The 26,451-nt window shown below is 38.4% G+C and overlaps 1 protein-coding gene and 1 long non-coding RNA gene across 3 annotated transcripts in view; both read left to right on the top strand.

Annotated features, from left to right (window-relative positions):
• LOC131412730 (uncharacterized) overlaps positions 1–2,853 on the top strand; it is a 42,630-nt gene extending 39,777 nt beyond the window's left edge. Inside the window, exon 3 of the long non-coding RNA XR_009221837.1 lies at positions 2,627–2,853. This is a non-coding gene — a long non-coding RNA (uncharacterized LOC131412730). The remainder of the gene's footprint in view (positions 1–2,626) is intronic.
• A 14-nt stretch (positions 2,854–2,867) lies between these two features.
• Positions 2,868–26,451, top strand: part of PPP2R3A (protein phosphatase 2 regulatory subunit B''alpha) — a 121,557-nt gene continuing 97,973 nt past the window's right edge. Inside the window, exons 1-2 of one of the 2 annotated variants that reach the window (XM_058552656.1) lie at positions 2,868–5,080; positions 25,862–26,128. In XM_058552656.1, the coding sequence (XP_058408639.1) occupies positions 3,080–5,080; positions 25,862–26,128 (2,268 nt within the window). In that variant the 5' untranslated portion in view covers positions 2,868–3,079. Of the gene's footprint in view, positions 5,081–21,076; positions 21,224–25,861; positions 26,129–26,451 lie in introns of those variants that run through there. The other variant, XM_058552666.1, reaches the window with a different exon arrangement.

Raw genomic sequence — 26,451 nt, 5'->3', positions numbered from 1 at the left:
TTATCTGACACGTGTTTTAATAGGTATCTGGATGTTTTAGTTTTCCACTAATGTATTTTGTCTCTGGACCAGTGTTATCACCTGTATCCCCTGTATTAGGATATAGTCCTAATATCTCTCATACAGTTATCCTAATATACTTTCTTGACAGTGTCCTCTGTGTTTTCCTTCCCTTTTCTCCTTATCAAAAAGCTCTTTCAAAATCTTGGAGTTCTGAAAAGGTGCATAGTTTTTCATGTTTGGTGCTATTTCTTCCCTGTCTTCTGGATGTGCATCTTTTGAAAAAGTAATTCCTTCCATTACCCTGTTCTAGTCTTTTGTCCCATAACACTATTCCTCTTTAACTTCTTTGTATTTTCACTTAAGAATTACTGGGCACTTCCTTTACTATGGAACTTCTTTTTGCTTCAGCTTTATCCATCCTGTATGATATCTAGTGTTAAAGTCTTATATGAGTCACCATCTGAGATTTGAAGGCAAGGAAGTGGAGGATGAGAACAGCTTAAGATCCATTCATGTAACAACAAAGTTAAGACACAGAAGGACAAGAAGAATGGGGGTGACCCACCTGAAGAAAACCACAAAGAGAGAAATAAAGGAATATTGGGGGCTGGCCCAGTGGCGCAAGCGGTTAAATGCGCGCGCCCCGCTGTGGCGGCCCGGGGTTCGCCAGTTCGGATCCCAGGTGCGCACCGACGCACTGCTTGTTAAGCCATGCTGTGGTCGTGTCCCATATAAAGTAGAGGAAGATGGGCATGGATGTTAGCCCAGGGCCAGTCTTCCTCAGCAGCAACAACAAAAAAAACGAGGAGGATTGGCTCAGATGTTAGCTCAGGGCCGATCTTCCTCACGAAAAAAAAAGAAAAAGAAAAAAAAAAAACCACAAAGAGAGAAATAAAGGAAGATTGGAATTAAGGTTTATATTTTCCTTGGTGGAAAATCTGAATATTGTGATGATGTCCATGTTCCTTCAAAATAATTCATAAGTTTATTGCAATTGTATTCAAATTCCAGTAGGATTTTTCTTAAAACTTGACAATTCAAAAATTCACATGGAAGACCGTCAAAGAACATTGGGAGCATAAAAAAGAATCATAATCAGGGATGTGGGAAACAAAGCCAGGTAGTAAAATTTAATAAGACAACAGTAATTACAGTGGCATAAAAACAGAATAATCATGGATCGAAAGAGCCAGGAAATATACTCTAACCAGTATAAGAATTCAACAGGCTTGTTCCTCTACAGTCTCTGAACACAGCAGCCAGAATTACCAATTTAAAATGTAAGTCTAATGTCATTCCTCTGCTCAGTAGCCACCAGTTGTTTCCCAGCTCACTCAGAGTAAAGCCAAATTCATCATAGTAGTCTACAGACCCACCGTGATTTAGACTGCCACCTTTCCTGTCTGACCTCATCTTCCAGACTGCCCTCTTAGTTTCTCTGCTCGATCATTTTAGCCTCCTTGTCTTTCTTGTAGTAAATCAAGCATGGTCCCACCTCAGGGCCTTTGCACTTATGGTTACTCTGCCTGAGATGATTTAGCCCACAATACCTCCTTAGCCTGCTCCCTCTCTTCTTTCGGGTCTCTGTTCAAATGTCAGTAAGGTCTTCCCTGACTGCCCTGCATAACATGGGACCCTGCCATCCTTTCTAAACTCTTGCCCTACTTCATTTTTCTCCATGGCACATTCCACCATCTAAGTTGTATGTTTACTTACATGTTGTTTTTCATTTTCCAACTAGATTGTCAGCTCCATAAGGACAAGGACTTTATTTTAGTCATTGCTGTATCCCTAGCACTTAGCCAGTGCCTGGCACTTAGGAGGCACTCAGTAGTTATTGACTGAGTGAATACATTGATTGAACATTTTTGAAAAGCAACTAAAACATGATTTAAAAGCCGTTTTTTAAAAAGTAAGAGAGTGATTAAATTCTATGCACTTGATGATGAGAGAGAGCTGCATGTGGCAAATTCTGAGAGGATGGGATCAAGAGCAGTAATGAAGGTTGTTTTTTTCTCTCTCTTAGATAGTAAGAAAAGAGAAGATGATGGGAGAATAATTTCCAAGTGTAGAGGAAGTGGTAGAATCACGAACAAGCACTGTGTGTTGGCAGTCTTTGAAAAGACTAGGTTGATGGAAGCAAAAGGTTGGTGCAGGGCAGTAGCAGAAAATAAGGAACATTGGAATTTATTTATAGGCAAATAAATAATTTATAGGCAGATGGGAACAGATGTTGAAAGTCTTGAAGGTGAGTCAGAGGAGGTCAGCCTGCCGTGATGCATGATGGAGATCAATAGTGTGAATTCTTGAACTGTGCGAGATGAGAAAGCTGTCTAAATCTAAGCTTGTTAGTGTCCTGTAAGGTGGCAAGGAGGGTGGCTTAAGAAATACCAACTGGGAGGCAGTTGTAACAAGGCGGGGTTGAGGTAATAGTACTCTAGATGGTAAGGAGTGCAGGGTGTGGTGAAGCAAAGGCGTGAATGGAAGGTCAGAAGTCAGTGATGTGGTGAAGAACAAGGCTTGGCGATTAACTGCAGGGGGACGCAAAGGAAGAGGAAATAAAAGCTTCTGTCAGTGTTAAGAAATCATATTTTCTTTTAATTATTTTCTTTTTTCATTGTAGGTTTCTCTGTCATTCGCAGAAAAATGGATCATTTAAATCTTTGGAGGACTCAATTATCACAATACTTCTATGCTACCAATTAAGATTTATGACAGTAAATTTATGACAATACGTTTCAGCATCATAGAACTGCTGAAGAACAAAAAGAGGATATTCTTTTATAAGAAAAATCCTGTAGTATCATGATAATGCTAAATAAAAAGCACAATTATTAAATTATTAGACTTGCTAATTATTAGACTTGCTAAGCTCACATGTGCAACAGCTACTGTATCCTGACAGTTAACAAACCTCAAGTTTAGATTTTTTCCCTTTTTGGGAAAGGTCATTATATTTGCAAGAAACCACTGAACGTTGCCAACGAATATATTTGCAGCTGAGTGTCATTTAGGAGAATTTACTTGAAACAAGTCTAGAAAATTTCAAGTCCCACCACTAAGTGGATTTGATATTATGGCAGCAACTTACAGACTTGTGGTTAGTACTGTGAACCACTACAGCAGTGTGGTGATAGACCGGCGTTTTGAGCAAGCTATACATTATTGCACTGGAACCTGCCACACCTTCACACATGGAGTTGACTGCATTGTGGTACATCATAGTGTTTGTGCAGACCTCTTGCACATCCCTGTGTCTCAGTTCAAAGATGCAGATCTGGACTGTATGTTTCTACCCCATGAAAATGGCTTTTCCCCAGCTGAAGGTGACTATCCTCATCAGGCTCTCGCAGGCATACCCAGGGTCAAGAAAGGATCTGCATTTCAGAACACCTGTAACTTAAAGGACATTGCAGGAGAAGCAATCAGTTTTGCCAGTGGGAAAATAAAAGAGTTTTCCTTTGAAAAACTCAAAAACTCTAACCATGCAGCTTATAAAAAGGGAAGGAAAGTTAAGTCTGACTCATTTAATAGGAGGTCAGTTGATTTTGACTTGCTCTGTGGCCATTATAACAGTGATGGCAACTCCCCATCCTTTGGTTTACTCCGGAGTTCCTCACTTGAGGAAAAATCGTTGTCCCATAGAAACTCACTTGATACGAACCTGACTTCGATGATGCTTCACAACTTCTCTGAAGAAGACCTGGTTACTCAGATTTTGGAAAAACATAAAATAGATAATTTTTCTTCTGGAACAGACATAAAGATGTGCTTGGACATCTTGCTGAAATGCTCTGAGGATTTGAAAAAATGCACAGACATCATAAAACAATGCATAAAGAAAAAGTCAGGGAGTGGCATCAACGAAGGAAATGGTAACAATGCAGTTTCTAGCTCTGAAACTGTCTATATGAATGTAATGACCAGGTTAGCATCCTATCTGAAAAAGCTACCATTTGAACTCATGCAGTCTGGGAATAATGAGGCTATAGATTTAACAGAACTGGTCAGTAATATGCCTAGTTTACAACTGACTCCCTTTTCCCCAATATTTGGCACTGAACAGCCCCCTAAATATGAAGATGTTGTCCAGCTCTCAGCCCCTGACTCCGCACAGTTTCAAACTATAGAATTGCAAGATGACAAGGACAGTTCTAGGAAAACAGACACTGTAAAATCCATTCCAAACAACTCTACAAATTCCTTATATAACTTAGAGATAAATGATCCCAGAACTCTAAAAGATGTCCAACTTCAATCACAGTCATTAACCATGAACCCTTTAGAAAATGTTTCTTCTGGTGACCTAATGGAAACCCTTTATATTGAAGAAGAGTCAGATGGAAAGAAAGTATTAGATAAAGGACAAAGGACAGAGAATGGACCCTTTAACAATCAGGAGTTGTTAAAGGTAAATGAAGACAGAGCAGAATTTTCAGACCATGGTACTCATCTTAAAAAACGTCCTGCCTCATTGCAAAATGAAATTAGTAAGATATTTGAGAAACCAGTTATTAATCTACCTGAGGAAGATCTTCAATCAAAAGTTTCTGAAGTTGGCGAGGGAGACCACAGAGATTTTATGAATCCTAATAGTCAGGAAGAGATAGATAAATTGTTACTGGATTTGGAATCTTTTTCACAGAAAATGGAGACCTCTCTAAGAGAGCCACTTGCCAAAGGTAAAAGCTCTAACTCTCTGAATAGTCATAGTCAGCTGACTGGTCAGCTCCCTGTAGATCTTGAGCCAAAATCTAAAGTCTCTTCACCCATGGAAAAAGTCTCACCTTCCTGTCTAACAAGGATTATTGAAACCAATGGACACAAAATAGAGGAAGAGGATCGAGCTCTCTTACTGCGAATTCTAGAAAGCATTGAAGATTTTGCTCAAGAACTAGTTGAATGCAAATCAGGCAGAGGGAGCCTATCACAAGAAAAGGAAATGATGCAAATTCTACAGGAAACCTTGACACCTTCCTCCCAGGCCAATTTATCGGTCTGTAGAAGTTCTGTTGGTGATAAAGCCAAAGATACTACTTCAGTGGTTTTGATTCAGCAGACCCCAGAGGTGATCAAGGTAAGACCCAACAAACTTAGTCCTGAGAAGTGTCCAAAGAAATGTTTTAATGTTTGCAAAGTTGATAAACAAAAACTATTTTTCTTAGCCATTTTATGTTCTACTAAAGCTCCTGCCCTGCACTAGGCATGGTCTCACTCAGTTCAGTGAAAAAAACTAAAAAGCAAAGGCTTTAGAGTTAAGCAGACTGGTTTCAACTGCTTTCCACACACCCGTCATCTTCTTCCTAGCTCTGTGACCAAAGGAAAGTTATTTAGCTTTAATATCCTCATCTGTATAATGGAAATAATAAGGATCAAGATAACTTATGTGAAGCACAAGCAAGGTGCCTTAAGTAGGCATTTAATGTTAGTCCTCATCCTCCCCAGTCAACCAGTAGACGAGCATTACTGCATGCCTATGTAGACTGTAAGGTCCAGTGTGGGGAACAAAAGACATGATTCTTGAAGAGCTTAAATTCTAGTTGGGGAAACAAAACGAACATATCAGAAACAGTACGTGAACATGTAGGCACTTCTCTGAAAGTATTGCTAGTGCAATAGGTCTTCAAAAAAGGTAGACTAGAGTATATGAGATTTGCTTCCTCATTCACGTGAGAATAAATATCACAGTAGAGTCCTGGGATAGAAGTATTTTCAAAAGGCTTTGAATCTACCCTGCTGCTGATAGCATTGCCTTTGGATAATCTCAGAAAGGCAATTATCTGCTCATTTGTGTGTATGCGTGTATGTCTTAGCGCAACAGTATTGTTTCTTGTTCATTTTACATGTCCAGCATGGGTTGGCAAGAGGCTCTACTCCACCTCATTCAGGGACCCAGGCTGATAGATGCTCCATGTTCCTACAGCTGCCCCTTTGCCCCATCTGGAATATGTGGCTTTTGTGTTCACTGAGGAAGGGGAAGAAGGGATGGTGCTTTTAACTGCCTTGTGCCATACATGACACACGTCCCTTCTGCTCACAGTCCAGTGATTCCAACCCAAAAGCTAAGAAACATAGGTAAGCACACAGAGTATTTGGTGAGTACTACCTCTACCACACCAGTGTACTCTACGTGTCAACATGTATGAATTCAGACATAAACCCAAATCAACAAAGCAAGTTGTAAAATAATATGAATTATTTAGAGGTATGTGTGTTTGTACGAAAAGTATGAACAGGGCCGGCCCTGTGGCTTAGTGGTTAAGTGCGCGCGCTCCGCTGCTGGCATCCCGGGTTCGGATCCTGGGCGCGCACTGACACACCACTTCTCCGGCCATGCTGAGGCCGCGTCCCACGTACAGCAACTAGAAGGATGTGCAGCTATGACATACAACTATGTACTGGGGCTTTGGGGGAAAAAATAAATAAGTTAAAAAAAAAAAAGAAAAGTATGAACAAATATATGGATATACCAAATACAATGTTCAGAACAATGATTGATTAATTAAAGAGATGAGCTGCACAAAGTAGAAAATGTGAACCTGAAGCCAAGAATAAGTCCTGTGTAGCACCTCTCCTGTTTCCCTGGCTGACAATTCATGAGCGGGTCTCCTGTGATACCCTCAATCTAAGTACAGCTACCTAAAAATGCCACACTGGGCTCTAAATGAGCTTCCCAGTTTTTTGACAAGTATAGACTGAAATCAAAATCTTATTAAAAGATTCTCCCATCAGTCTTTTAAATAAGTTCCAATATCAGAATAGAATAAAATTTGATGAGATTTCTTCTTGATAAAAGTTGAAATAGTAATTCATGAAAAGCTAATTTAAAAAGCTGTAATATAAAATGTATAATTCAGGGCCATGCTGAGACGGCATCCCACATACAGCAACTAGAAGGATGTGCAAGTATGACATACAACTATCTACTGGGGCTTTGGGGAGAAAAAGGAGAAAAAAGGAGGAGGATTGGCAAAAGATGTTAGCTCAGGGCCGGTCTTCCTCAGCAAAAAGAGGAGGATTGGCATGGATGTTAGCTCAGGGCTGATCTCCCTCACAAAAAAATAAATAAATAAAATGTATAATTCAGGAAGATAGTTAATACAAAAAAACAAAACCATTGTTCCTGGACTACATTTTCCTACCTACTTGTTCTTTTTTTTTTTTTCCCCCAATCTTTCTTTTCTTCCTAAGAAATATTTTAAACCACGAGTTGGCAAACGTTTTCTGTAAAGGGCCAGATAGTATATATTTTAGGCTTTGTGGGTCACAAGGTCTCTCACATAGTCTTCTTCGTCTTTCTTTTTTTTTTTTAAACAACGCTTTACTAATGTAAAACCGTTCTTAGCTCCAAGCCTTAAAAAACAGGCAGTGGCCCAGGTTTGGGCCACAACTGTAGTTTGTCATCCCCTGTTTTAAACAAATAGGAAAGTATGTTGAATGATAGAAAAAGCCCTCTTATTATCTACCACTTAGCTTTGTCAAATCTGAACATTTTGCCATATTTGCTTCAGGGCTTTGCTTTATTTAATATTTTCATTATTATCATCATCATTGTTTTAAAAAAAATCATCTCAGATATAGTTGAAATCTGTAGGGCTCACCTCCCAAGTATCCTCTCCCCTTTCCAGAAGTAACCACTATCCTAAAGTTGGTGTTTAGCTCTTCCTACAAGTCTTTATACAGAATTGTCATGTTTTTATTCTTATAGAGAGAGAGTGAGGAGAAAGTAGTAGGCAATAAAACTGGAGAGATCAGTTGAGGCCAACTTATGAATAGACCTTGTATGCTATGCTAAAGAGTTTGTTTTAGAGGAGTGGGGAGCTCAAATAGGCTTTTAAGCAGAGGAGTCTCACAGTATGATTTTTTTCCCTTAAGAATTATAATTTTTTTTAAAGAATAATAAATTTTAAATTAAAGCTTTTTTTTTAACCTTTTGGACAGTTGAAAATTTACCAATTGCTCAAAACATTTTAATTAAAAAATTTACATAATGAGGCAAATAGGAATTGGTTTTATATGACGTTGGTGATTATCCCTGAGAAGAAAGGTTGACTTGACAGTATTATATGTCATTAATATTTTAATATGTATTTCAAAATAATTTCTCAAAAGTGAGCAGAATTTCTGGTCCAGATACTTGTCCAGAAATACAGTTCAAACCTGTATTGGGAGAGGGAGTCAAATAGAAAATACTAGGAGGATATTGAGAGATTGATAAAGAGGATATTGGTGTAGATCAGGGGTCAGCAACCTGTGGCCCATGGGCCAAATCTGACCTGCCACCTGTGTTTGTAAATAGCTTTGTTGGAACACAGCCACACCCATTCATTTACATATGGTCTATGGCTGCTTTTGTGCTCCACCTACTAAGTTGAGTAGTTATTAACAATGGAGACTTTAAAGCCTAAAATATTTACTATGTGGCCATTTACAAAGTTTACTGACTCCTAGATATTATTTCATGGTAGATCAACAAAACAGATTTTTGGTAAGGTTCAGTGTGATATTTTGTTAAAGGCATTGGAAATCTGGGAAACATCATTAAATATCAATTGCAAAACTACCAATGGTTGATGACAGTCAAACAGTGTACTGATGGAAATAGAAAAGTAAATAAGCCCAGAGTTTCAAAATGCTTCATTTGAGTTCTAATCATGGTTCTGATCCACATAGGTTTTCTCCCCTTTCCATTCAGTCACCATCTATCTCTGACTTTTCCACTTAAAACAGCTTCCTTTTCATCCCATGTCTTATTCCCCATTCTTTTTTCCTTTGTCTTATTCCCCATTCTTTTTTCCTTTCTTTGCATGTGCACTTTCTCACTGTGTCAAGTTATCTATATCATTGGCTAGCAGGTGAATGTGCAGTACATGCTTTTTTCACAAAGCCTGTAGGTGACAGGAAACAGCCCTATAGGTTCTAGAATAGCTGCAGTGTGCAGATGGGCCTGAAAGTTAGTTGAACAGGAACAAGAAAACAGCTGGTGAAGGAGGGCAAAGGGGATGTGGCTGAGGTCTCAAAGGGCTTCTTAATTATGAATGAGTGAATTACTGAGAACATGTTTTGACATGGGAGATAATATAATAATTTTTTTAAAAACACTTGGAGGGCCGGCCCTGTGGCTTAGCGGTTAAGTGTGCGCGCTCCACTGCTGGCGGCCCGGGTTCGATCCCGGGCACGCACCGACACACCGCTTCTCCGGCCATGCTGAGGCTGCGTCCCACATACAGCAACTAGAAGGATGTACAACTATGACATACAACTATCTACTGGGGCTTTGGGAGAAAAAATAAATAAATAAAATTATAAAAAAAAAAACACTTAGAAACTATAGGTGCTTTAGTAATTCATGTAATAAATGAAATCTTAATTCTGTGTTTTATTACCACCAGCAGATGGTATTACAGTCATTTTTGGTCTGTTTTTAGCCTTATGGGGCAATAGCCTATTAGCTGTTACACAGAGGTTAAAATAATAAACCCTAGCCTCCCTTGAAAATTATTTATTTTTCTTAATTTTCTTCGAAACAAAGCTAGGAAAAAATTTCCATTACTGCTTACCTCTATTGAAAGAATGGGGCGCAGGGGGAGGATTCTTCAATGAAAGAGGAAGAATTTAAGGTAAATAAAGAGGAAGATTATTTTTTTAAAAAGCTATACTATAATATTTAAGTTTAGTGAAACCTTACAGATTTCAGCTAATTGAGGGGAAAACCTGTCTGAATTACTAAAAAGTACAAATTAAAATTTTAATGTTTTTAAGAAATAGCTTTATTAATTTCAAGATTAAAGAGTAAAACTATTGTCAAGTTATTGCCAAGTGTGGACTGTAACTGGACCTATTTCAATAATGTGGTAAAGATCATATATAGTTATTAAATTAGTAAAGAAGACAATTTAGGTGATACAAACAAACTTTAATACTTCATAAAGTGGACAGTCTTCTTTCAGAGGACTACAAAATGGGGCAGAAGGCAAGAAGCTTTTATAGGATGAAGAATAAAGAGCAAGGAAGATAAAAACAGAAAATATCTGATTGGCTGGGGCCACAGAGTAAACCTCATGTGGGGTGAAAAGGCCCAGAGTTGGCTTGGTGTTTGGGGATTGGTTGACTGAATATACTGCCTTTCTGGTCAAGCAGAGCACTTACGGGGACAGAAAAGTTATCTAAGTTTCAGTCTGCTGACATGGCACCCCAGGCAGGAGCAGCTCCACCTTGGGCCTAGAAATTTGTGTCAGCATAGTTAATACATTATTGGTGTGCAAAATGGAAGTTGCAAAAATGCTTAAAAATAGTTTCTAAATAACTTAAGCACCCATAACTCTGCACTTGTCCTATGTACAACACACAATAGGAGATAAAGATGAATCAGACATAAGCATTTGTGGAGCCCACAGTCTGATAGAGGAGATGAGCTATTTACTGTGATACAAAGTAGAAAGAATAGATTCCATGAGAGACAGGTGAATGAAGTGCTACAGGAACTCAGAGGAGGGAGAGATACATCCCAGCTTGTGGAATTCAAGGAAGTTTCTCTGGAGCATTTGGGTATGGATCCCATACTGTTATTCAATTAATTTACTTAAGGTCCTAGCTATTGGTGTTATCACAGTGTTAATGATACTAAGGATAGAGGTTTATTTCTCACAATGGCTTGGACCATTTCCCTTCTGTTCCAAGACATCAAAGTGTACCTTAATCCTCTCCATCTATCTTATAAATATAAGCCTTTAGTCCCAGGGGAATCCAGAAAGGGAGACTAGATGGATGTATCATGAATCCATTATTTCTCCAAACCTAAGCTCTGTGGTAATCTAATCTTGATGAGCAACAAAAATTGGTTTAACAGAACTTTCCTTCCTAGAGAGTATAAGGGGAAATATCAGGCTATTCTGCTTATGTTATTGTGAATTCCAAGTTAGTAGAATCCACACTAATAAGGTAAAGGGTAAGAAGGGTAGGACCCATTTCCCATCGGTTTTCTGGAGTTTTAAAGTCAGAGTTTAAGCAAGCAGTCTGACAACCTGATTTGTACCTTGCCTTCTCTTTTTCCCCTCCAGGATCCAAAAAATGTGATCTCCAGCTCCCAAATGTATACCTAATAAAAATGAAATGTTAAAATAAGAATATACAGGGGAGATTTGTGACTCCTGCTCAAGTTTCTGTGCCTGGACCACTAGCCTGTATTGGTAGAGGCTTTATTTATTTATTTAGCAAGTGGTAGCATTAAATAACTTTGTTGAATGAGTAAACAAATAATGAATAATCAAATGAAAGGATTTTTGTTTGTCTGCTTTGACTGCTTCTCAAATGGAAACTAGGCCCTTTTGCCTGAGAGCCATCTCTTTCCCTGCCCTTTGCTTCTCAAGGATGGATGTACATCAGGGCACCCTTCTAGGACTTGAGGGTGGTACCTCAGCAAGACTCAAATATATCACCCAGACCTGTGGCCTCTTAATTCCTCTAGCCTTTAACACCTAAAAATCTATGCTGTTCTATGGAAGGCCCCATCACCTTTCCTGGCAAGAGGGGAGAACCCCATTAAAAGTACATATGAATCCTTTTACCTTATTGCAGGGTCGAAATCTTTTGATTATAGACTGTAGGCATTCTGAGGAGAGAGTGCTCTTTTGTTCACCACTGCACCCCAAGACCTTTTTAGCACCTCCACATACTAGCTGTTTGTTTAAAGTCTCAAAACTTATTCTTTCTCTTTCTCTTTATGCAATACCTATACATCTCATTATCCTTAAAAGTCCCCATCTTCATCCCTGTGGATTTAGGTTGGAAAAGAATTTTTCTAGCCATTTAATTTTAGTACAATTGTTTTTTTTTGCTTTTGGATGCCCAAGAGGGTAAGAGAAATCTTTTAAGGGGGGTGGAATTTGCACTATTACTAGAACTCTGCTTTCTTCTGACTCGCATCAGGAATTTGTGTCTGAGATATCATTCTAGGGGAAATAAAGGGCCTTCCTAGTTTAATGATGTAATAATTTGTTTTTTTTTCAAGTTTAGATATTATGCAATTTCATATGTGTATTTAAATGCAGAATAATTACAAAAATAAATTTAAATAAAATTATAGCAAAGCACACTTAAGGAACTTTATTCACAGTTTCTTCTGGTGCATTTAATAAACACTTTTCTCTCTTTACTTTCTAGGTTCATATCTATGCCTTCGTTAAGATTACCCAGTCATGTCATTGAGGGAAAATGTTTCTTCTCCCCTAGGTTTATATGTGCTGACGGTTTCTGGGTTCAGTGCTGGGAATTTTTGAATAGAAATCAAGACACTCAGCAATACAATAGGAAACTATTCTTCCTCCTAACTCATTTACCACCGAGTAGATTAATAAAAGTAAAGGGATCTGGCCAGTGGCAAATGTGAATTTGCAGAATGAGTTCAATCCATATTTCCTCCTCCACCATTAATGGCTTCTGATGTTAGATCCTCTTGCATCTGCATCCTTTCTAATTAATCAGCATGAGTTATCTTGGATATGTCCCACCCGTATTCAAAAGAACATGGTGCATATGTGTTACTGAGGTAGAAAAATGGTCAAGATAAAATAGGTAATTAAAAATGTAAATTGCAAAACAGATGTACCAATGTGATCCCTTTTTGTTACTAATACGTTTGTGTGCACAGAAAATTGGGGGGTAAATGTGCTCCAAATTATGCGTGTTCCTCTAGAAGTAACATGAGTTCCAGATATCCAGGTGCTCCTGATTAGTATAGCCCTCCCCAGCTTCCACACCACCCTTGGCAGGAGTGAAAAGGAGCTCCCAGAACTCAGCTTGCTCACATAATGCCCTCAGGCCTCCTTCACAGACCTCCCCAACACTCACAGCTTGACCACTCTTTGCCTTAAGACTGTCAGGGCTAATCTAATATGCTTTTCATCCCTGTTTACATCAGTCACCACAAGAAGTCCAGGAATTCAGATCGTCATTCTCCTCCTCACTGTACTCTTGTACATCCCCTTTTATAAGTCCACGTCCAACCCTCCCAACTCCTGAAATCCTTTCAGCATGCTCTCTTGAATTCATGGTCATTCACTGGCAAAATTTCCTATGTCATCGGACTCTTTTCTAAACATTCCCATTACCTTCTTGTTCTAACTGCAACCCATCTCTCCCCAAGGATACTATAGTCATGTGAAATGGTGGCTCTCTCCTTTCCCACTCTACTCCCTATCCCACTGGGTCTGGAGGGGGCAATAAGTGTTCTTGCATTTCATTGCTGCTTCCAGACTATTCTTTTTCCTACCTTCCTGAAACTACTCCCCTAACTTTGAACTAATGTCATCAGACTCACCATCCACTACCCCTCCTGATTGCAGTCATCTGCCACCCGCAGGCCACTTCCCTTATTTCTTCAAGATTTTAGCTCCTGGCTCTATGATACTTTGCAGTGCAACTTTTGCTACAGTTCTTGTGAGTTTTCAGTAGATGAGGCATCCAATGCACGAGTGTCTCAGTTCCTTGGTCTCTCCTTCAATGAGCTTGTCCTCTGCCCTTCTTCAGCTACTCATTGTCTGGTCTTATGTTTATGTCAGGAATTTTAAAAGTATGATTCCCAACTAACAGCATTAGCATTACCCAGGAGCTTTATAGAAATGCATATTCTCAGGCCTCAGCCCAGACCTACTAAATCGAAACTCTGGGGGTGGAGCCCAGCCATCTGTGGTATAAAAAGCCCTTCAGGTGATTCTGATGCGTGATCTTGTTTGAGAACCACTACCATAGTTGATCATTAAAATCACTCCCCTGAATATACCCTCAGCTTCCTTGCCTTGCTCTCATTTCATGGTACTCACCTGGAAAAACTCGGGTTAAGTTGTATTCTCTGTCTACTCTGAGCTTTTATTTGTGCAGGTGACCTTGGCTGGAGAAGATCACACAACCATAACGAGTGGTCTTTCATTAAACTCATGACCACCAACCTCCAGTGGGCCTTTAGAACTGTCTAGCAGTCCTGCTACATTTCCCTAGACCCTCACTTTCCTACGCTGCAAATGACTCTTTCATACCTTCCTTCTTATCTGTCCTCTAACATCTCCTCTGTCCTCACCCTCAGCTAATGACCTTCTTTCCTATTTTACTGAGAAAACTGAAGCAATCGGAGGAGACCTTTAGCTAACCACCTAGCCATATCAGTACCCGTATACCCTCCTTTCCTTCTATTGCTGTATGTGAACGGTCTGGGCTCCTGTCTAACGCTAGCCCTATACTTGTGTTCTAGATCCCATCCTCTCCCATCAACTTGGGGACATTCCTCCTGTGATTGCCCCTTTTCTTTCCTTCAGTCCTCAATTTTTCCCCTCTACTAGATCATTCTATCAGCAGATAAACATGCCACAATTCTCCCCCTCTCTAAACAAGGCATCCAGAAGGCGCTTTGGCATCCAAGAGGCACAGCTTCATCAGCTGTTGCATTTACAACATGATGCTCATCACCAGGGTTCTTGACCATCAATTCCAGCCTTCTCTTTTGATATCTGTGAATTCAGCCCTCACCCAAAATTACTGAGAAATTTCACACACAAACAACCAAGGAAGATACTGGGGCAAGGTATTGTATAGTACTGCCAGTGTGCGTTCATTGACATTTAACGTTGCAGTGTCAATGGATTGGATACCCTCTGTGCCTTCTAATTTTAGCTAGCTAACATATTTATAGGCCAAAAATGAATTCTTATGCTTATAAAAAGCAGTCTCCAATTGAAGTAATTCCTGAAGGAGGGAAGAAGAAAAGCAGACTAAGAAGGATAGAGAACTCTAGGAACTAGAAATTCTAGAGATCCAAGAAGTATTATACCTAATAATTTTAGGCTCGTAATTATCTCTCCCTGCCCCAGATCCTAGAAGAACATCTACCCCCAAGTGTTAGGAACACCGAGAGTCAAAAATATTAAGATTTGTGGGTTCTTTCTGTTATTAGTCATGGAATGTGTTCCTATCGTTTGGAGGCAATTGAAGCAAGACACAAAAATGCCTATTAAATCTCCTCCTATTTTGCTGCAACTGGTGAAGTTAAGGCTAGAGGACTAGACTAGGAGCAGAGAAACCATAGATCACCACCACCACCCAGCCTCCTTCCCCCACTCCAGTGTTTCGTTATTTAAGAGTAAAATAACATTAATAACACAAAACAGGCTATTAAACAATGAGAAAACACCAAGTTAGAGCATAAAGGAGAAGGCTAAGTTCAGGATTAAGAGTAATTAATTATAATCAATTTCCTCTCGTAAAGCTTATTTGCAATGATATTTTAAACAAAGTTTATGATTCCAAGTTATTACCTTTTTTAACTACTCTGCCAGTTAGAGCAAAGGTGACAAAGGGTTTTTTTTAAATTGAGATATAATTCACATAGTATAAAATTCACCCTTTTAAAGTTCATAATTCAGTAGGTTTTAGTATATTCAATAAGGTTGTGCAACCATCAGTACCATCTAATTCCAGAATGTTTTCATCACACCCAAAAAAACTGTATTCGTAAGCAGTCACTCCCATTCCCCCTTCTCCCCAGTTTCTGGCAACCACTAATCCGCTTTCTGTCTCCATGGATTTGCTTATTCTGGACATTTTTTCACATAAATGGAATCATACAATATGTGGTCTTTTGTGTCTGGCTTCTTTCATTTAGCATAATGTTTTCAAGGATCATAATGTGGCATGTATCGGTTCTTCATTCCTTTTTATGGTTGAATAATATTCCGTTATACGAATATACCACATTTTATTTATCCATTCATCAGCTGATGGACATTTGGGTTGTTTCCACTTTTTGGCTATTAGGAATAACACTGCTGTGAACATTTATGTACAAGTTTTTGTGTGGACAGAAAAAGGCTTTTGATTTAGCATTTTAAGTTTTTCAAAACAGCCAGCTTCCTTTTTTAAATCAGAAGTAACTCCTAATGTAGCAGAACTTCCTCTTTAATTTGTAACTTTTTTTTCCTGTAGCATCTTCTGAGCAAAATCTTCTAGTGTCACTTCAGAGTGACTCTCTGCTATCTTTCTGGACCTGATTCTAACACTCACTTCAACACAGGTCCTCACATAGCTGAGCTGATTTCCCAGGCTTGCTGTGCTATGTGTTTCTGTCAGATTTTCGCAGGTTTGCTGCCTGGTTTATCCCAACAGGCCTTAACTCTAAGGCCTTGGTTGATGCTGTCATCTCAGTCTCCATAGCCATGTTCAACTGAGGCTGGTGAATGACTTTACTTGTTGGTTTATAAAATAAAGGCTAGACTTATTTTGGCACGACACATTGCGTATACAGTGTTAACTGTTTAGCAGTTTTACACAAGTCAAAATAAGTGATTTGCTTCTTTAGGAAAATGTTCAAAATTTTCTCTGTCCTGTGTAATCAACCCATTTTTTCTAAAAACATCCCATAGAGGTGATTCTTTCCAGAGAGAGAGAAGGAATATTGTGTATCACCATTGTCTTCATTTTCAAAGGGGGAAGTTCAGGGAATTATGAGAGGATTCAGGAACTTCTAGAAAATCCTTCCTGAGTTTCAAACTAAGCCTCAAATAATGAATTCTACAAAAATGGAATGTGTTGAGTGTCACACACAGTTTTATTCTCCTCTGTCTCCTTTCCAGTCTCACCTTCCTTCGGGGTACAGGGTCTTTCTAGACTCACTCCTCAGTTCTATAGAATCCTTTCAGGACATGGTAAGGGAGCATCTTTTCTGGCTTAATATATTGGAGGCTATCCTAAAAAAGTTCTTCAGTTTTTAGGGTCATAGCAGAGAGGCCAGCCTCTCTTCCATGTAACCCTGCTGGGGAACCTGTAAAACCCTGTACCCAAGAACCCATCCCAGCTGGTTCTCTTTGAGAAAAATTATTCTCCTTGCTCAAGCATGTTTGCTCTGGGGGATCATATGTTAAATGGTAAGGCAGAAAAGGAACCCCAATCCAGGCAGCTGGATCTTGAAGTAACAATTGATATATCCCAATCATCCCCACAAGAAGAGAACACTAGTCGTTTTTCATCCTCTAGTCAAGCTCTCTTAACACAGTTGGCCTGAAGACCCCTGCTGAGCACATGGTCCAGACAGGACAACCTGTGTCTTCAGACAGAGTATGCGCATGAATGATCTGCAGACCAAGAAGAGATGCAGGTAGCTATGCAGGAAAGACCTCCTCTTGGCTAGCTGTCTTGTTAGGATGGACTTCATAGATGCTGCAGAGAGCAGGAAAAAAGATCTCATGGTTTATTCCAGAAGGACATTAGGAAGACCCTTACAATTGACTCTTTCATTGTAATTGCCCACAGCTCCTAACTTTCCATGTTCTCAAACTGAATTTATAAACTGTGTGTTTATGATTTTCTCTTCTGCCTCATTCTAGATAGTCCCCCCAGGGGAAACCTATCATCCAGATACACCTTGTCTCTTCCAACACCTAGACCCATGGATTGTACTTTCTCTATGATCAAAGTAAACAGAGAAGAGAAAAGATCATAGGCCATGTTTGCATCGGTAGTGAAATCCCTTATATTTGATCTTTTCCTAGTAAAGAGGTCACTCTAAAAACTAGGTTCTTTGCTGCTGTGTTCCAGTTATCATATACTTCTTGAAACTAACTCACATTCTCAGATCCTTTCTAGAACCATGCAGGTATACTTTCATGCAAACACAAGTAAATAAGTAAAAAGCAGATAAACCAACCTCTTGATAGTATTTCTCTGTCAATAACTCATTGCCACAGACCTATTCTTTCCTAAGCCCCTTTATAGGGCCTAGTCTTTTCTTCCTCTGAATTTTTGGAAAGCACTTGGATAAATAAAAACTTAAGAGCTTACCTCATCATCAAAAGACATGAAGAAATGTTTTCTTACGTAAGAGTGTAGCAGAACAGGCTTTTAACCACTGTTCTGACTTTGAAACTTCAGAGATTTATGGGAGGTAAATGAAATGAAAGTATTTATTGTCCTTTGCTCCAAATCAACATTGTACTGGGTGCAATGAGAAAAAGAAGAGAGCACTTCTTTATCATCTCCATATCCTCAGCACCCAGCAAAGTATCTGCACATAATAAGTGGTCAGAAAAATATTCGTTGAGTGATTGAAATGACTATAAAATTGACCTTATCCTCAAGAGTTTAGACACTATTGGAAAATAATTATCAGATTATAAAATATTGCAGTTGAAGCCTTTTTACCTAAACATGATTGGGATTGATAGTTACTCAGTAGGGAATCACAAACTCTCTAGTGTGTGTATTGTAAGATGTGTATCTTAAACATTTTATTTTAACTCACAACATTAATTTATTTAGATCTTTTGATATAGGCCAAAGCCTTTTCTTTGAGAGTGAGTGTCATAATGGGAAATTGAAGTTCCATGACATCTTTCTTTAATCAGTCACACTCAATACATTTTGACTGATTTCCAGTTTCAGTTTCTTCAGAGAAGGAACTTTATAGTGAAGCAATTCAAATGTAGACACCTTCTAGATTTTAATGGTTTTTCTGCTTTATCTCACCCATACCTAATTTTATAGCAAAAATTTTTAGTAGTAGTAGTTTGCCTTTACTGAGTCTTTATAAAACATTCAACTTAGGGGTTTTTTTTTCCCCCAAGTTTAGGAATTTTATTTATTTTTATTTATTTATTTATTTTTGTGAGGAAGATTTGCCCTGAGCTAACATCCGATGCCAATCCTCTTCTTTTTTTGCCAAGGAAGATTGGCCCTGGGCTGACATCTGTGCCCATCTTCCTCTACTTTATATGGGATGCTGCCACAGCATGGCTTGACAAGCGGTGCATCAGTGCGCGCCGGGGATCCAAACCTGTGAACCCCGGGCCGCCTAAGCAGAACATGCGTGCTTAACCACTACGCCACTGGGCCGGCCCTCCAAGTTTAGGAATTTTAGAAACAAAAACTCTTTTTTTCTACATTCATATTGCATTAGTTTATGTAATATGTAATTGAATCAAATAATTACTGTAAAAAGTACAACCAGCATAAACAAATGGGGACAAACACAACCAACTCTTAGTAAGCATACAACTCAACTACTGAGGTAAGAAATATGAGAGCATCACAGAAACTAAACTATTACCATGAATCAGGGCATTAATTGTTCTCTTTTACAGGAGGAATGGAGAGCACTGGCTAATCCAGAGAATTAAGTGGAAGCATTTAAGAGAGATTCTACAGTATTTCATTAAGAGAATTGCATTAAGGGGACTTAAATAGCCAGGGAAGCCTTCATGAAATAGATAAAAATTGATTTGCATTTTGAAGGATGGTTAAAGTATGTATAATTTGAGGGGAAGGAGCATTCTCAGGAAGGGGCTGAAAAGTCACTGCCCTGAAGCCATGGGTTGGTGTTGGGAAGAGGGGGGAATACAACTTAAGATATGGTTTAATTGAAAAAGCATTAAATCATAAGTCTAAGGACCTAGTTGCATTCATAACAAACTTTTTTGATGTTTTAATTTGGAGGTAAATAATGAAGGAGGAAAAGAGCATTCTAGGCAAGAACATAAGGAAAAAAATATGGGAAAGCTACCTAGCGTAAAGAGTTAACGTGTAAGCCCAGTGAGAGAAAATTGGGGGGAAAAGGAAGCGCCCAGGTTGAAGCATTACACCAGTGGTTTCAATTGTAATCCTCTTTCAATCATAGTATATATCGAAAGCTTTCAGGTAAGATTTTGTGTGAGTGGAAAATTTCACAGCTTAAAAAGAAGAAAGAAGTTTGAAAACCACAGGTTTAGACATATAAGGCCACGGTACACGTTATAAAGTGTTGTCAGAATGTCTTGAAAGGAAGTCAAGAAAAAAAGCTTACTTAAGTTGTAGGAAACAATGGAAAACCAAAGAATTTAATTCCCACTAAATTAGACAGAGGTTCAATAGAAGAGAGTTGTAAGCTGTTTTTGGTTTTGGGGTTTATCTGGTAATTATATTTGGTTTATATTTTCTATAAGTAGAAAATAAATATTGATGGAATAATGTGGTTGATTGAAAATAAATATTGAAGTCTAAATATTAAACATGAGAGCATAATTGAAGATTCACTTGTAAATAACTATGAGGCAGATGTTTAATATATGATATAATAATAGAATATTTTTTAAATAGATGATTTCTTTAAAGCTCCTTTAAAAAAAAGTCTCGCAAATTCAAGATGTATTATGCAATTGCTATTTGATCATCTTTTGTACCTTTAGTGTAGCCAAATTTCACTCACTCACATTTATCTAAAGCTGCTTTCTCATTCAGTTGTTCCACTTTCTTAGCCAATACTTTGACAATAAATTTTCAAATGTATTCAGATCCACAGTCACTTCCAAAAAGTGTGTTTGATGACTAAGATAATCTTCTGCAAACAGACAAAGAAAGGATTTAACTTTAAAATCTGAAACCAACAAACCTCTTTGTATATTACCATTGGAGGATGAAAGTTTGTTTTCCTCCGTATTTTGACTGAGTATATCTAGAGAGTTTTTGTTGTTTCCCGTCAAATAAGAAGTAAAAAAGTATTCTTAAAATGATAGTTTCTGATTTGAAATGCAGCTTGTTCTTTTTTCATAAAGTATTACATAGCAAAATCAAAAATACTCTACATGTTCTTTCTCTTCTAGTGGGAGGAGAAACTGTTTTATGTGGATTGACACCTCACATACTCTGAGTTTAAGAAGTTAGCATTATCTGAGAAGTCACTATTTTTAGGTCCCCCTGTAATGTTTCTAACTTTGGTGCTCAGAGTAGTGGGTGCTTCCTTTCCCAGAAGGCTCTGTATTCTCAGCATGTGCAGGTCAATTGGACGTAAAGCTACCTACAAGAAGCAGCAGGCCCATTGCAGGCAGTGTTTCTAACTTGAAAATTATGAGCAGGTATTGGGAGCCACAGGCTGTATTTGGGAACCAGCTGCATGTCAGTACAAGCATGGATTGTGGTTCCTGGAGGCTGGGAGAACACAATGCTTGAACTTAATTTCTGTGGGAGATAAGAAGAAAAAAATACCTTTCTACCTGACGAGTTTGACAACTTATTAAATCTGACTATCTTCAGAAGTGTGCTGGAAAGTTGGTAAATAAACATCCACTTTTCAAAGATGATGATCAAGGAAACATCTCTACGAAGGGACCCGGACTTAAGGGGAGAGTTAGCTTTCCTGGCCAGGGGCTGTGATTTTGTTCTCCCGTCTCGGTTTAAGAAGCGGCTGAAGTCATTTCAGCAGACACAGGTTTGAAACTTGGGTGTTTCTTTTAAAATATTTTTATTACTAATAAAACCACCCAGTGAACTAACTTACAAATAATTTTACAGCTCACTTGATATTAGATCAAGGAATTAATCTGTGTCCTCTATTCAGCTATTTGCAGAAAGCTATTTGTAGAGAGATTCCAACAGGTTTAAAAATAGACCTTCTGGACCTGAAGTACAGTACTCACATTTTTCTCTTGTAGAGAGGGAATACAGTTTTAGAGACAATAAATACAACTTAAAAAATATTTTACAATTTAGTAGGAAAATAAAAGAATGTTTAACAGAAATATCTTTGAGAAACTAGAATTACTCTTTTAAAAGCCTTATTTGCACTTTGAATCAATAGATTGTGTTTGTATTAACATACATACATCTGTAATGAATGTTTTTTAAAAAATAATATTGATCTGGGAATCTTTTTGAATGAAGAACTATTTTTATATATAGAAAATCATGTGTTTGTGATATAATATATGTAGGTAGTGAAGGATGGCAATTACTTCTGGATTGTGAAAGAATGTCCTCCCTCAGCAAGCTGTGAGATTGAGTCATTTCTGCCTGCGATGACTGCTCGCAGAGTCCATGCTTATTTGCTTACAAATTTAGGGCCAGTGTCTCACCAAACAAGTTGCCTAACACTGAGTACAATACAAGTCAAGGGCCACACAAATGATAGCAATCCAGAATCCAGCAAGAAACCATAGTTTCACTGTTATTCTGACCCAGAGTAATTTCAAATTATTTGGGTGAGCCATATGAAATTGCTTTTTTTAGAAATAGGTCAAAAATGGTCAAATATTGGAAATGCTACAGTGACATAATAGCATAAGGATACTATTCAGACTGAATATCTAAATGATACTGTGTTTATAAGGAAAGACTGAAGTGGAGAATTGAGATACTTTACCCAGCTAATTCTATTTTAATGCTGTTCCTAGATTTGAGTGAAACAGTTTTATTCAAAGTGAGCAGATGCCAAACTTGTCGGTGAATCTGGCAAAATTTATATTATTATGTTTTACTCTATAACGTTTGTAAAGGGTGAGTTTTATGACCTTAAACTACTTTAAGGTTTAAATTATATGTTTCCTATTGAACTCAATGGAAAGTAAATTGAAAAGTTCAAAATAAATGCCTTCTTTTTATTTTCCCTTTAAATATTAACATCGGGCCCGCCTGGTGGCGCAAGCGGTTAATTGCGCGCACTCCGCTGCAGCGGCCTGGGGTTCGCCAGTTCAGATCCTGGGCGCGCACCAACACACTGCTTGGCAAGCCATGCTGTGGCAGCGTCCCATATAAAGTGGAGGAAGATGGGCACAGATGTTAGCCCAGGGCCAGTCTTCCTCAGCCAAAAAAAGAGGAGGATTGGCAGATGTTAGCACAGGGCTGATCTCCTCACAAAAAAAAAATTAAATATTAACATCAATTGTATTAAATATAGAATTAATCAATGAATTAATAAATACTGCCTATTAGTGAATTGCTCCATGTTAAGAAATACACTGAGGAAAGTAGACTATCATATAACCAAATATTTTCCCATTCAAGTAAAAACTTTGACAGATAGCCAGAGTTTGTTCTGAATGTCACTGTTTTCTGTCAAAGCAAAATTGTAGAATTAACATTAAAGGCCTCACTCTAAACCTTCTTCAGTAGTGTGTGTTCACTAGACTATTGGGTTTCATCCCCACTGGCACCAGTGGTCTTTTTTTTTTTTTTAAAGATTTTATTTATTTATTTTTTCCCCCCAAAGCCCCAGTAGATAGTTGTATGTCATAGCTGCACATCCTTCTAGTTGCTGTATGTGGGACTCGGCCTCAGGATGGACGGAGAAGTGGTGCCTCGGTGCGTGCCCGGGATCCGAACCCGGGCCACCAGCATCGGAGCGCGCGCACTTAACCACCAAGCCACGGGGCCGGCCCTACACCAGTGGTCTTAATCCTATGGTTATAACTGCCCTGAAGTTATCCATAACTGCCCTGGATGTCACACCAGGGGAAACAAAAAAAGAATTGTGGTGATTGTAGACTTATTGTCTCACAAATTTCTTTCAGCATAGAATAACAGGAAGGAAATGACACTAATATAAATGACCTAGGTAAAGCCCCTGAAGAATTGTATGCCTTATCTTAGAAATTTAAGAACAGTTTCTACTGTTATTGACTCATAAGCCTATGTAATAATATTTGGAGATTTTGTATTAAGGCAGAGAGAAATGTTTCCTTAGAATAGATTATCACTTTGTTAAATCAAAAGTGGTTGTAAACTTTAAATTGCTTTATAAATGTAAATGATTATTTATTATTGAATCTGAAGGACTGTGCCAAGTTATTTTAATCTAATCTTTTGAGAACCCCCTTTGGCCTTGTGACTCATTTTCTTAAGTAAGGACATATCTGTGCCCAGCCCTATCCTGAACCTTTTACCCACATTGCATCCTGTAATTTCCTTTAATCTTCACGACAACCTTCCAAGAAGTAGGAGTTATGTTTGTTACTGAAATTTTAAAATGTTATTTAAGTTTCCTGAGGTCACAGAGCTAGTAAGCCATCACTATTTTCTGTTAAATTTTTCATATTTCATTGGCATCACTTCCCTCTGTGCCATTTCTTCCTTGACTATTGCTTTATATGGCGATACCCTGATACTGCAGCAAAGGCTTGGTGTGACCAACTGCCTTTCATATCTCCAATAGTATTAGTATATGAGCAGACTCCACTCTATGTGTTAATGTCAGATATTAACATATGAAAAATGGACCGTGTATAACAAAAGGAGGAGATTAAATTATATTCATCAGTTATTTATGTGAATGAAGCTTGTCTTCCTATAATACTCATGCTTTTCAAGGGTAGCTAGGACTTTTATCCTGAATTTGAAGATCGTGTTATAAGCCCATATGTCAAAATGAAATACGATATTCAGATCTACTTCTTACAGGTAAAACATTATTCAAACTTTAGATATGGCATTAGGATAATTTAAGGAAGAACACTCGAGTAATATTTTATGTTTACAGTAAATTTAAAATAAATTTAGCTAGTGAACAGTCATGTCTATCTTTCATACTTTATGTAGCATCTAATAATATAGTGCCATGCTCATGAGCCTTAATAGATAATTTGGTCAAAATTGAGTAGAAATTAAAACTCTGAAAATCTTCATGGAATCTTTTTTGCTCTTTCTGCTAGGAATCTCAGAACTAAATTTAATCTTCATTGGTAAAATAAACTTCCACCTGAATGTTAGTGTACCTCCCCTCCCCCCTCCGTACATCATGAATAATCTTAATCTCCCCATTGCCCCCCCCCCTTTTTATACTGTCCTTTCTTAAGTCTCTATGGTACACCACATCAAATCCTTTTTGGAAAAAGGAATGATATAAACTATAAATGAGTTAATAAACTGTAAAGGGAGTTTGTGCTGAAATTAATGACCGTGATTTTTGCCTGTTAGAGTGTACCAAAAATGAGAGAAATGTGTATCTGAAAAAATGGCAAGTCCCTAGTGGCAGGTAGATCAGCCTGGTGGAAGACATTCCAAAACTAAAAATACTTTAATTTTCTTTCCTTTTTTTTTTTTGTGAGGAAGACCGGCTCTGAGCTAACATCTACTGCCAATCCTCCTCCTTTTTTTTTTTTACCCAAAGCCCCAGTAGATAGTTGTATGTCATAGCTGCACATCCTTCTAGTTGCTGTATGTGGGACGCGGCCTCAGCATGCCCGGAGAAGCGGTGCGTCGGTGCGCACCCAGGATCGGAACCCGGGCTGCCAGTAGCGGAGCACACGCACTTAACCGCTAAGCCACGGGGCGGCCCTGCTTTAATTTTCTTAACAAAGACTTTCTCTGCATCAGGGACTGGCAGTGATTCTGCCTAGACAAAGTCAAACTAGAGAAGAAGGTTAAAGGACAGCATCCCCAGTACATTTTAGATCTATATATTTAAAAAGAGCTCATTCTATCTGCCTGTTGAAGGAGAGCTAGAAATGCACAGAAAGACCAAGAACAGTCTTCAAAAAGAATTTACTAATCTTGGGCCGGCCCCGTGGCTTAGCGGTTGAGTGCGTGCGCTCCGCTGCTGGCGGCCCGGGTTCGGATCCCGGGTGCGCACCGATGCACTGCTTCTCCAGCCCTGCTGAGGCCGTGTCCCGCATACAGCAACTAGAAGGATGTGCAGCTATGACATACAACTATCTACTGGGGCTTTGGGGGGGGGGAAATAAATAAATAAAATCTTTAAAAAAAAAAAAAACAAAGAATTTACTAATCCAATTCTAGTAGACTGAGAATACACCTCGAGATCCTTAATGTGTCAGCTGACATTGCTCTTAAATGTCTGCCACATCACTGATGAGAAAATGTACTATAGGATTTTTTAAGCGTAAATCTATGTAAACTCAAGTATTGACAGATAATGAAGGTATTAATTTATTTATTGTGGATAAGCATTCCCTAGAAGCATGCTTACCACCCTCTGGAGTAAAGTGAGCTCTTGAATCTACTGTCTCTAATATGGTTTCTTATATTTATACCCAACTGCCTGTTACTGGTGAGGACTTGCAAGAAATATATACTATTTAGAATTTTTTTTCTCATAATTACATTTTCCTTCCAGATTCAAAATAAACCAGAAAAGAAACCTGGAACACCACTTCCACCTCCAGCCACTTTTCCAAGTAGTCCCCAACCTCTCTCCCCTGTTCCTCATGTGAATAATGTTGTGAATGCACCATTGTCCATAAACATTCCACGGTTCTACTTTCCTGAAGGACTCCCAGATGCCTGCAGTAACCATGAACAGACTCTAAGCAGAATTGAAACTGCTTTCATGGATATTGAAGATCAGAAAGCAGACATTTATGAAATGGGAAAAATTGCAAAGGTAATATAACTACTAAATGATGTCATCTCCCTTTCTCCAGCAATCCCCATCTCCCTCTTTTCACTGATTCTTTGCTCTCTGTTTTTAAGCATGCATTTTTTTCCATGTTGAAAAAATTTATTTGATCCTAATATATCTTTAGCTATGATCCTATTTCATGCAAGTCTTAAGTTTGAAAAAAACCTTAGTGATCTTGCAGTCCAACCTCCCATTTAATACAGGAATTCCATCCATGACATCACCAACACATAAATTCATTCTCTGCTTCAATGCTTTCAGTGACAGGAACCTCACTACCTTGCCAAGTAGCCTATTCCATCGTT

The sequence above is a fragment of the Diceros bicornis genome, chromosome 2 (genome assembly GCF_020826845.1).
Source record: "Diceros bicornis minor isolate mBicDic1 chromosome 2, mDicBic1.mat.cur, whole genome shotgun sequence".
Taxonomy (NCBI): domain Eukaryota; kingdom Metazoa; phylum Chordata; class Mammalia; order Perissodactyla; family Rhinocerotidae; genus Diceros; species Diceros bicornis.
The sequence above is the reverse complement of the archived record's forward strand: the minus strand, read 5'-3'. Positions and strand labels throughout refer to the sequence as shown.